Below are 13,293 nucleotides of genomic sequence, written 5' to 3' on the forward strand. Positions count from 1 at the left end.
TTTCATCTCAACCCCATTCTCCCTTTAGCCTTTGGCCCCTTCACTAATAATGAAACTATCACCTATGCTTTGAATATACTCACGACTTGACTTCCACCACTTTCTGTGGCAACGAACTCCACAATTTCACAACCCTCTGGCTAAAGAAATTTCTCTTCATCTCTGTTCTAAATGCATGTCCCTGCATCTGGGGCAATGCCTTCTAGTCCATGACTCCCCCACCAAAGGAAACATCTTCTTCACATACATTCTACCTGGGCTTTTCAATATTCGATGGATTTCAGTGAGATACTCCTTATTTTTCTAAATTATAGTGAGTACAGGCCCACCGCCTTCAATCTCAGCTCATACAATAACACTTCCATTTGTGGAATCATTCTTGTGAACCTCTTCTGAATACACTCCAATATCAGCAAATCCTTCCTTAAATAAGGGCCCAAAACTGCTCGCAATACTCTATGAACCTCACTAGTGCTTTATACAGCCTCACAATCAATCTTGCTTTTATATTTTAGTCCTCCTGAAATGATAGCTGACTTTGGTCACAGGTAGATAGGGTAGTAAAGACAGCTTTTGGTACATTAGCCATTATAAATTTAAGTATGGAGTATAAGAGTTGGAATGTAATGGTGAGGTTGTATAAGGCATTCGTGAGGCCGAGTTTGGAGTATTGTGCGCAGTTTTGGTCTCCTAATTACAGTAAGGATATTAATAAAGTTGAAAGAGTGCAGAGAAGGTTTACAAGGATGTTGCCGGGACTTGAGAAACTGAGTTACAGAGAAAGGTTGAATAGGTTAGGACTTTATTCCCTGGAGCATCGAAGAATGAGGGGAGATTTGATAGAGGTATATAAAATTATGATGGGTACAGGCAGAGTGAATGCAAGCAGGCTTTTTCCACTGAGGATAGGGGAGAAAAAAACCAGAGGACATGGGTTAAGGGTGAAGGGGGAAAAGTTTAAAGGGAAAATTGGGGGGGGGGGGGCTTCTTCATGCAGAGAGTGGTGGGAGTGTGGAATGAGCTGCCAGATGAAGTGGTAAATGTGGGCTCACTTTTAACATTTAAGAAAAACTTGGACAGGTACATGGATGAGAGGTGTATGGAGGGATATGGCCCAGGTGCAGGTCAGTTGGACTAGGCAGAAAAATGGTTCGGCACAGCCAAGAAGGGCCAAAAGGCCTGTTTCTGTGCTGTAATGTTCTATTGCATTCGACTTCATCACCACTGATTCCACCTGCAAGTTAACCTTTAGGGAATCCTGCACAAGGACTCCCAGATCCCTTAGCAGCTCAGATTTTTGAATTTTCTCCACTTTTCGAAAATAGTCTATGCTTTTATTCCTTCTACCAAAGTGCATGATCATACACTGTATTGCATTGCCCACCTCTTTGCAGATTCTCCTAATCTGTCTAAATTCTTCTGCAGCCGCTCTGCTCCCTCAACACTGCCTGCCCGTCTACCTGTCTTGGTACTTTCCTAAAACTTGGCCACAAAGCCATCAATTTCACCATTCAAATCAATGAGGTACAACCTAAAAAGCGGTCCCAACACAAACCTCTTTGGAACACAACTAGTCACTGGCAGCCAACCTGAAAAGGATCCTTTATTCCTACACTTTGCCTCCTGCCAATCATTTGATCCTCTTCCATGCCAGTATCCTTTCTATAATACTTTGTGCTCGTATACTTAGCAGCCTCAAGTGTCAAAGGCCTTCAGAAAATCCAAGAATGCAACATCCAGCAATTCTCCTTTTTCTATCCTGCTTGTGATTTCTTCAAAGAATTCCAACAGACTTGTCAAGTTTTATTTGCCTTTAAGGAAATCATGCTGAATTTGGCTTATTTTGTCATGTGCCTACAAGCGCCACAAATTCACATCTTTAGCAATCGATTCCAACATCTTCCCAACCACTGAGGTCAGACAAATTGGCCTATAATTTCCTTTCTTCTGCCTCCCTTCTTCTTGAAGAGTGGAGTGACATTTGCAATTTTCCTGTCCTTCAGAACCATGCCAAAGTGTACTGATTCTTTAAATATCTGTAAAAAAAAACCTTTGGTGTCATATCTAAATGGAGAGAAGATTCAAACATCAGAGGGACTTAGGAGTCCTGGTGCAAGTCTCCCAGAAGGTTAATTTACAGGTTGAGTCTGCGGCAAAAAAGGCAAATGCAATGTTGCCATTTATTTAAAGGGGGATAGAATATAAAAGCAAGGAGATAGTGCTGACCCTTTATAAGACAGCAGTCAGGCTGAAATTTTGGGCCCCATATCTCAGAAACAATGTGTTGTCATTGGAGAGAATCCAAAGGAGATTCACGAGGATGGTTCTGGGAATTAAGGGTTATGAGGAGTGCTTGGCAGCTTTGGGCCTGTACACACGGGAATTTGGAAGAACGCATGGGGGTCTCATTGAAACTTACTGAACTTTGAAAGGACTTGATAGGGTGGATGTGGAGAGGATGTTTCCTATGGCGGGGGTATCCAGAACCAGAGGGCACAGCCTCGAAATTGAGGGATGACCTTTCAGAACAGAGGTAAGGAGGAATTCTTTTAGACAGAGAGTAGTCAATCTGTGGAATGCTCTGCCACAGCTTTCAGTGGATGTCAAATCCATGTGTATATTTAAAGTGGAAATTGATTATTTCCTGATTGGTCAGGGCATCAAAGGATCTGGTGAAAAGGCAGGTATATGGGGTTGAGTGGGATCCAGGGTCAGCCATGATGGAATGGTGGAGCCAACTCAAAGGGCTGAATGACCTAATTCTGCTTCTGTGTCCTATGGATTTATGGTCTAATTCCTAGCTACCAACTCCTCAGTTTCCCTTATGAGCCAAGGTTATCGAGTTGCAGCTCCACTTCTTCAGCACATTCTTTGAGGAGCTGCAATTTGGTAAACCTGGTGCGGAGGCTGGAGGTCTTCCAGAATTTCCACATCTTACACAAAAATCAAAACTCAGCCCCGGAGCCATTTTAATTGCCATAATGATACAAACTGTGCATCTACAGATGAAGAACGAGCAAGAAACTGCTTACCAGATACTTAATGTCATCCACGCCTGTTATTACCTTAGCCGAAACCAAAAGTCATCCCACTCTACCCAACAATGGCTAACTCTCTTTGCCCCTGCCTTATTTTTAATTTGACCACGCTAATGAAACCTAACCTCTGACTGGCCATTGTTCAAATTCTGAAATAACAGCCACAAAACGCTGATTTTTAAAGCTCTCTCCTAGATAAGAGTGAAGACAACATTACTTTTTGCTTCTAAACTCTGACTGGCTGTTATTCATACTCAAAAAAAAAATTGGCTACGAAGTGCTTATTTTTAAACCTCTCTCCTCAATAGTAAGAGTGTAATTATCTTTTTAAAAGGTGAAATAATTGTTAATACAATTAGTACCTCAGAGAGAAAAAAAATACTGCTGGTACTCAGCTCTAAAATTCAAGAGTGGTTGGGACAGATCATGCCAATATGTGTGGTATTTAGCTTTAGACCTTCCCAAAAAGTTTAATTTCATGATAATGGTTTTCTGTGCTGTGTGTTTTTGTTATCAGAATGCCATAGACGCATTGTGCCACTCAGTGAATTGTTGGGAATGAGGGTGTTTCTCTGGGCTCACAGCTGTCACTTATCCAGCAAATGTGGATGAGTTAGTCAGAAATCAATCAGTGAAACAGACTGTGTGACCAGAACTGTGGCAACTTCACCCAGTAAGATCAAGGTAATTTCTCCATTGAAATGCAGCATGTTCAGGTTAATAGCCTACAAATTATCAAGAAATATCAAGTTCAATCACTGAAAATATGCTTGACTGTAAAGGAATAACTTCATCAGCCTTAATATAGCAGGCACAGCACAGTGACCTGGTGTAGCATTCTTCCCTAAGGAGCTCCATGCAGTGATATTCTGGGGTAGGATGATTGACCTTTACCAAATATAACTTTGTTGTGCGAGGTACAAGACCAACCATAGGAATTTTATCCCCTTGATGCCCATTGGCTTGATTTTAAACAGGCTCCTCAGTGCTATGCTTTGTCAAAAGCTGCCTTACTGATTGTGCTGTCACTCATAGCTAATCACTAGAATTTAGTTCTTTGAACCATGTTGAGCTGTGATGAGGTCTGTTGCTGGCAGCATTCAAACATTCATTGGGGAATAAATGTTGCCTGGCAGTACTGTCACCAACACCCTTCTGAGGGTAGACAGACAATGCAGTAATCAGCCTCATGGGATTGGTCCTGTTTGGTGTAGATGGGCACACTGGACAATTGTCTATGTTGTCAACTAGACTGCCAAATGTTTCTTCTGCAAAATCCCCCTCTTTGTATTCTAGCAAAATGAAAAAAAGCCGGGCTTAGTGGAACACCACAACCAGCCATTTCCCCTTAATGAAATGCTACCTGATTAGGAATTATATCACAGATTTTTCATTGTTGAAGAAAACGCCCTACAACATCTTCACAATAGTGGTTCAAGGTGGAGGCACACTACCATCTTCTTAAGGGAAACTAGGATGAGTAATAAGTGGCATCTGCATCCCATAAGTGAATAAAGAAAAGTGACATTATGTTTCACCACTATCCCAAGCCACAGTGCAGATGATTGCATCATTTCCATGTTAATCGATTAACCTTTCTGACCATACTACTATAAGTACATCATTCGTAAGTACCCATCCTTCAGTAACTGCTTTTTTTTTGCAGATGTTACCCTAGTTTTATTGGGGAATTCCCCATGATTATTGTCACAAATTCTGTTCCTTCTGCAATTTAGATAGATTTCACTTCATGAATAAAATAACTAATACTGTAAAATTGACTATTTACTATAAGGACAAGTACGTCCCGTGTAGTCTCATCACTGTTTGTGTTGTTAAAGAATGTCCTGAATAAAATAAATACTACACGTTGTCCTTCAGAATTTTTGATGCATCTTTCAATAATTTTTTTCCTCAGCTATACATTTGAAATAAGCTGTCAGTTATTAAAAATCTTTGCATCCATAGTCAGAGGAATGGAAATTTGTCCTGAATCACTTGCTCTAAATATGCAACAGTGACAAATGCCTGACATTCTCCACTTGTCTTCTGCAATCTGCTCTCATTGATGAAATTGAAAACAAATCTTGCATATTATAAAATAATAATACTGGGCACATAAATGTTGAAAGCCATTAAGCAAATGTGTGAAAGTGTGTAATTTCTGGAGCATTTGATTGCAGACATGACACCTTCAGCTAATTTGTGTAGAGAGCAGGAAACATTAGCATAATAATTAATGCAATACCATCACTTTATTCACTCCAATCCTTGCAAAACCTTCATGTTTACCATTAAGTAAATCAACTAAAAGCTAAAGGTTCAAACTCCCAGTTGTTTTCTGGTGTTTACAGGATAGAATTAAAAAGGTGGCTAAATGCATAACAGCTTTTTCCTCTGAGTAAAAATGTCATGTTTTCAAGTATCAGTACAGAAACATGAAACTAAATGTTCAGTTGTTATTCCAGTATAAAGGGAGTGCTGCATTGTTAACGAAGTTGACTTTCAGATGAGATATTAAATTAAAACCCCAAGTGAATGCAAAAGTTCACCTGATGCTATTTTGAAGAAGTAATAGCTGTCTGATCAGTGTGTAAAAAAAATGGAAAGCTGACCTCAATCCACCTTCACAATCCCATTACTGCTGATGAGGAGCACAAATCCCCTCTGACCTATTTGCCTCAACTGTAGCCCCTTGGCCAAGATACTTCTATTATGGGAATAATTTGACAACAGAACTTGGGATGTTTCATATCTGACACAGCTCAAATACACAACAGATATTACTGTGAGTTAATGAAAGAAGGCATCTCCTGAATATAACCAAGGAAACTTGCACCTCTTGAAACCCAATGATATATCATGCACACGTCAAAAGAACAGTAAGTCTATTTGTGTATTAAGTCTTAGTTTCTGTGACAGCCTGAGTCTCCCACTCAGTATTACATTGTTACAAAACAGGCATTCCACTTGATTCTCTTTTTCTACATGATTACAATATCGCCAGTATGCATGGAGTATGTTATGTCCAAGTATATAGATACACATGAATGCTCTCTACTTTTAAAGGTATTCTTGTACATATCTCTTCTGTATTTTTAACAGTGAGGTAGCAGTAACTTTTTAAAATAGCTATTTTATATGGTTATGATTGGATTTATTTCTAAATTTGAAATAAAAGTAGAAAATGCTGGAAATACTCAACAACTCAGTCAGCCTCTGGAGAGAGAATCAGAGCATGTTTTACGTCAATTACCTTTCATTCAAACTCAAACACACTGGAAAGACTGGTTATCTGAAGTGATTGAATTCAGTGTGACTTATACACTGTAACCAAAGGGCTAAACTTTAAAGGCAGGTTCTCCAGTAGCACGATAGGGAAATAAAAGTCCATCTTACATCTCAGGGATTTATTTTGAATGAAGGAAATGGAACAGATGGTTGAGTCAACAAACACCCAGTGTTGAGTTAATTGGCATTCATGAGACGGTAGATTATTAAACTAATTATTAAACAATGGAATAGATGGATCCTCTTTACCAGCCCTTTGAAAGGATGATTTCAGAATCATGAGACAGGGTTACTAGAAGGCTAGAAGAGACAATATAAAAGAACTCTTAAAGGTATCAAAAGTGAAATCCCATAAGCAGTCATCACAGAAACTCAAGACTTTGACCCATTGAAGTGAGCCTGTCAGGTCATTTCACATAGGTAGCCTGTAAGTCCAAACTGTGAGTCTTATGATTGAGTGAAATAAATATCTAAGCACTAATACAGAATCAGCTCAACTAGACTTTAGTTGAAGTACCTTTTGTCTAAAACTTCAATTGCCAGCCAATGGAGGTAAGAGTTTCAATAATCCTGAGCGCCTCAATGTGCAAAACAGTGACAATTATTCCCTGAGCATTCACTGAAACAGTGAGGGAGACCAACCAAACAGTGGGAGCAGGATGGAAAATTAACACAACAGACAATTGGATACTAAAGAACACCCTTGCAGAGTTGGCAGAGATGTTCTTCAAAGCAGGCACCCCATCTTCAAAGGTTTCTCCAATGTGTCCATATAGTGAACACCCAAAATATTACATAGATTGGAAAAAAGCATAGGTGAATTGCTGCTTCACCTGGAAAGGTGTTAGGTCCCTAGAAAATAAGAAGGGAAGAAGTAAAAGAGCAGGTATTGTAACTCCTATGGTTGCAGGGGAAGTTGCCATAATAAGTTGACTGGGTGTTGATGGAAATAGAAATATGATGAAGGGAATGGTCCCATTTGATTAACTGAACCTAGTATAGTAATAGGCTTTTGCAATCCTGCTAATGTCCTGGCAGGCTTCAATGTTGACTCAATATTTGGACTGTTTGTTTTGGATTTAAAATCAAATTAGGTTTGTTTCTTTTTGGCAGACTTGTATGAATTTGTTCCTTCACTTTCTCAAGTCAGCATTTGGACTGAATCAAACATACCTTCAGACTTCAGTGAGAGATGTATGAAGTGAACATTTACATTTGATTTATCTATCACAGACATCATTTAACCAACATGAACACATATTTTGTCACTGATTTCAATCTCTTGGTTGAGTAATCTTCAATTGTGTCTCCCTTCTATTTGCATCAACTCTACTCATTGGGTGAGCTAAGAACATGAATGAGTTCATTTTGTTTGCAAATACATCATGTTTAATGAATGTCTTTAAATGATATTTGCTCAATTGCACTTATACAAACCGAGACACCAACTTTGAACTGGAATTAGGTGTGATCTCGATTTCTCTTTATCAACTCTACAGTTAAACACTCTAAGGCTGGGCAAGGACTGCCTCTATACTGCAGCAGGAGAACACTCAAGGAATATTTCATTCTGGCTTTTATGCTACAACTCTTGTTTCCTTACAGCTTCTTTAACTACCTTGACCAATTGTCCAAATGCTCCGTTTGAAGCTGCATGATATGAAGGAGTGTGGACATGTGTTGCGTCATACTGTTTCATAAAATTTTGGAACCAACCACATACAAATCACAACTGCTCTATAAAATGATCCATAACAGTAGGTGTTTGACTTCAATCCATGTTGAATGAAAATTAAGCAGAAAGGGAAAAGTATCCTATTCACCGAGAAGGACTAATAGGTCATGAAAATGACTGCAAAATAGATTTTTGATGGATTGTCCTGAACAGCTTTGGTAAATATTGCAAATGCTTTCTAGTAATTCCAGATCACTGCCCAAGTAGTGTCAATAAACAAATCATTTTGCTATCAATTGCATTCTAATTATTCCTGTGAGTTTGGTGTGAAGCTTGGTCAAATTCCTTTCTCTCAAAGCAAAATGTCTCACTTCCTCATGAGAACACTTACCATGATGGCAATGAAGTGTTTTCAATTCCTCATTAATACACCAGTAACATTTAGTCCATCCTTTCATCAGCTATTCAGAGTCCTTTCAACAGTAGGTGTTTCTGCATTTTAGAAGCAGTCGTTTTAAATTCTCATTGTGTGACTTAATGTGTTAATTTTACTTTCACTTACAACCTCAGAATTCCTTTTCAGTAACTACAACAGTGCATTTGCAAGGATGTTTGGTTTGAAATTTCTTCACCTAATGGTGACTATATATGATAACAGGACAATTGCTCATTATTACACGTAAAGGCATCTGAGGGAATATTGATGAAGTGGTGGTGAATGGCTTGTCACTAATGCAAAGGAACTGTCCATTAAAATGAGAAGGAATTTGTTGATTTCAAACATTATTCTAAGTGCTTCTTGAGAGTGCTAGAAATTAAAGCAACAGATGTCTTGTGCCAATATTTGATCACCTGACTTTGCATAGGACCAACACTGTAAACTGATACATCATATATCAATTGCAAATTGTGCATAGCATTATAATCAACAGAGAGAGCCTCATGTTAATCCTTTCTTATGCTTATCCCATCCACTTTTCAGTGTATGGACTCAGAGTCAATGAAGTGGACTTTGCCAATGCCCTCTCACAAGGGACTATTAACACACTAACTTTTTGTAATGGACAAAATGTTCTTGCCTGCTTGAAAGCCACTTCTATCAATATGGTAATTTTGTATGTCAGATATTGTATTTTCAACAACTTTGACTGAATTTGTTCATCTACTCGTCCACACACTAATTTATTGCTCAAGGGACAGTCTGAAAAGGCCCATAATTGCAATGAGAAGGTAACTGTTTTTAATGAACTAATGTCCTTACTAATTGTCTCACACTGTTTCTGGCTCCCTGTCCCAAAGGTATAGCTCTGTCTAACAGTTTCTTCATAGCATTGCTAAAAAAGGATGTCCTCTAATTTGCACAGGTCAAAAGGACTCAGTGTGCCTTTGCTTTGAAGTGGCTGGCCCAATCTCCATCAAGTATACTGCTTTTTATGTTTGCATATCATTTTGTTTTGTTCTCTCATAATAAATATAATCTTTTTCGTTAATTCCTATGTCAGGGAAGTAAATTGCATGGTTGCATGGTGTTTATATCACTGTATTAATAGCACAGATTCAATGGTTGAAAACCTTTACAAGCAGACACTGTCAGTAACATTGAGCATGGAACTGAGAATATTGTAGAAGCCCCATCTGGTTCACTTATGTTCTTGAGATGCACATTTGATCCAGTAAGATGGTGGCATGCTCAGACACAGTGTCATCTCAGGGGCCAAGCAAAGGTGGTTTTGTCTTTTTTGAACAACTTTTTTGCAACTGCAGACAATGTTGGACATTAAGAACTTCAGGTATTGCAGATCAACCCATCAGTGAGTTGCTCATTGGCGGAGGAACTGGACTTGGTGCAGATCATTTTACCGCATGCTGTAGAAAGGCATTGGAGTCGATGTGCAAAGTCAGTGTGCAGTCTAAAAGCAAGTAATTGTCTTGGATGTTTCTCTTGCAATCACAAGACCTTGTTGGGCATTTATCATGTAAATTGCTGCAAGTACAGTTCCCTTGTTTATTGGTGAGACAGATGGTTGGGGGGCATGAGTGGCTCTGGCTGTAGTGAGGACTAGGCCTTAAGCCAAGGGCTTGCCTGTTGCTGCAGTTCAGGAATGGAGACACCTGAGGTGCTGTAACATGGTGTCCATGCTGGAAGCTGGCCCCCTCCTGTTAGTGCTGCCCCTCAGTGTTTGATCAGTGGAATGACAAGCTGGATTGCGTGTGTGCATGCGCTCATCTGTGGGGAACTGAGAATTGCTTGTCTTGCAGACAACACCTATGCACTATCAATTTTCAGCACATGTCACTCAAGAACTTATACCGTATGTATGTATTGTATGTATGTATGTATGTATGTATGTATTGTTTTTTTTGTGTGACTGCATGTTTACTTGCTATCTGCTGTGTATGACTGTTTGTACTGTATTTTGCACCTCAGCTCCAGAGGAATTCTGTTTCATTTGGCTTTATTCACAGGTCGTCATGTTATGGTTGAATGCTAATTAAACTTGAACTTGATCTGCTTTAAATAATTCCAAAGAGACAGCAATGGGCTTGACCCTTAACTGCTTTGTGGAAATGCCCACTTGATACAGGGATGTGCTCTAACTGCAGGTTCTGCATGCAAGGACCACATCTCCAGAATGCACTGAACGCATAACCACCTTAACTAATTATGGATGAAAATTCAATGGTAAAGAATTTACTATTGTAACACTTTTTAATGTAACACATCCATTTCCAAGAATAGAGCCTTTTCAAGCGGGAGATCTGCACAGGGTATTTATGTTATTTGAGCGGCAGTGTCTGATTTAATTTGTATGATGGATCATTTTAGTGACCTTTCTTATAGCATCACAATTTGTAATATACTGAAGCTGTAGTGATGCAGAAACTAAACGAATGAATGTCTGACTGTCATTTTAATAAAGGTTCTATCATTCAAATGATGCAGAGTATCGGTAACATGAGAATCAGTAAAATGGTAATCCAAGGCATCTCATACAGTATATGCAGCCAATGTCCTATATTCAAAACCAAAGCATTTTAATGTTATTATTTTACAAATGCATTGTTAAACAGAAATTAAACTACACCACATTAGGATAGATAATCGAAAGCCCATCGAACAGATAGTTTCTGGGGAGCAGCTTAAAGGAGGAGACAAAAAGATTGAGGAAGGAAATGCTCAGCTGCCAAAGGCATTTATCAGGGATGATAAAGACATCAGAACTGGAGGGTCAGATAATCTCAAAAGATCTGTGAGGCAGGAGGAAATAGAAAGAGACAAGTTGATGGAGGGGCATGAAAAGACTGGAGGGGGATTTTCAAATTAAGGCTTTCTAATGGAAATCCAAAAGGACCTTCTTTGCTATGCATTCTACTTAACAGAGGAGAAAAGGTTGATTTGTATTTCTGATTTTTTTTAATGAAATCCATTGTTCCATTCAGCCTATGCAGTATTTTTGAAAAAGTGTAGGTTCTTGTAATGTGTGCAAGCTCCCATAAAACACAGTACAATAATAATCAGATAATCTGTGGCTGCATGGCTAAACATTAGCCTGAACACCAGAGATAACTCCTCTGAGGTGACCTTCCAGAATCTTCCATATCTATCTGAGTGAGTGGATGGGGGTTTGGTCTCACATAGTATCCAAAATACAACACCACCCAACATTCCAAGTCACCAGAATGACACTTGCACCGCAACCTTTCAACACAGACTCAAGACTACAACCACTGAGTCATAACCAGCGACAGGAAAATTATATTTCTCTTACCTTAGGGTCGTGAATTCCTGAAAGCTCTTCATAAGTTTTCTCCCCTACCATTACAGCAGCAAGATTAGCTGTATATGTCGATAAACAGAACAGGCAGAATATAGCCCACAGGTTCATGAGAAACCTTCCTGTCCAACATTTGGGGGTTTTGATGGCTGCTGTCCTGCCAAACAATATAGCATAGCAGACATTGAGGGCTGAAGAGAAGGAGAACACCTTGTTTCTATTTCTTCCTTTTGGAGTCATTCCAAAAGGACTCTTCCATTCGTAGAGCGTGAGGAATAAAGCGGTGACATGGAGAGCCACGAAGATCCCCACCCACATGGACCAGTGCAGAGGCCACATGAAAGCTCCGATGGGGGCGGCCGTGTCTCTTGATCGCACCAAGATACCCAGACTGGTGGAGAAGAAGGGGCTGGTAAAGTCGATCACTTTGCTTCTGGCCGAGTTGATGCTGAAGGAGGTGACAGCTAAGTGTGCGGCGTTGCTGAGCAGATCACCGACCAAGCCTGTCCAGCGGCCGTTCTTCCAGCCACCGTACTTCCCGTCACCGACAATGTACAGATCAAAGTCAAAGTTCATATCCTCTGCCAGTTTCTCCAGGAGGTCAATGCAGTAACCATAGCAGCACTTCTTGTACTCAATAGGCACAGAATCATTCCCTGACTTTAAGTTCTCAAAGAGGCTCTCGATGACAGCACTGTCGTTTGTGAGGGCGTCCAGGCAGAGCTGACCAGCAGGACAATGGCCATCATCATCCACACTCCGAGTGAATACAAAAGGGTGTTCAATGAGTGTCACCACTCTCAAGTGCAACCGAGATGTGCCACTGCCGTTCTTTTGCTTCTGCATCTTGTTGGGCCAGATCCCATGGTCCATGACAACTTTTCCCTCGTGCCATCTCCCGAGGCGAGTCCACATGGGCTTGCCAATAGGATCAAGCTGTAGGTTCCAGATGTAGTAATGACTGTCTGAAGTGATAACAGATGGGTCTGTTACTTTAATATAACCTGTTACACCATCGAAGCTTGTGTTTGCTAAAAATCTGAGGGCAGGAAGAAATAACATTTGGTTTAGTTTCTACTTTTTGAAAATAAGACTTCAAAATCTTCTGAATCCAATCACAAAATAAATTGAATAGACCTTGGTAATAACTACTGCTGAACAAGTAATGTCAGTTGCTATTTAATCATGTACATCTGACTATGTCGGGGGGGGGGGCGTGGTGCAAATTGAGATATGCAATGTGACTAGTTAATAATCTTCTTTAAAGTTTTATTTATAAACTTTGGCCCATAAACTATAGAAACATTGAAATAGAAGTACAACGTTTGTACATGGTCAACACATTTTCTTAGATAATAAAAGGAATACAATATTTACTCCCAGTAATTGTTTGGCAGAAGGAAGATGGGAGGTTGTGAAGTTAGGAGGTGTAGCTATCAATCTACTTCCTGCCATATCCCACTCTTTGTCTCTGCTTCTCTCTCAAAATGGGCTGTGTGCTGTGTTTAATTCC

The 13,293-nt window shown here is 39.7% G+C and overlaps 1 protein-coding gene across 1 annotated transcript in view; it reads right to left on the minus strand.

Moving 5' to 3' along the window:
- grin3a (glutamate receptor, ionotropic, N-methyl-D-aspartate 3A) overlaps window positions 1-13,293 on the minus strand; it is a 181,970-nt gene that overhangs the window by 69,801 nt on the left and 98,876 nt on the right. Inside the window, exon 3 of the mRNA XM_059973853.1 lies at window positions 11,775-12,819. Coding sequence (XP_059829836.1) covers window positions 11,775-12,819 — 1,045 coding nt within the window. The remainder of the gene's footprint in view (window positions 1-11,774; window positions 12,820-13,293) is intronic.

The sequence above is a fragment of the Hypanus sabinus genome, chromosome 7 (genome assembly GCF_030144855.1).
Source record: "Hypanus sabinus isolate sHypSab1 chromosome 7, sHypSab1.hap1, whole genome shotgun sequence".
Taxonomy (NCBI): Eukaryota; Metazoa; Chordata; class Chondrichthyes; order Myliobatiformes; family Dasyatidae; genus Hypanus; species Hypanus sabinus.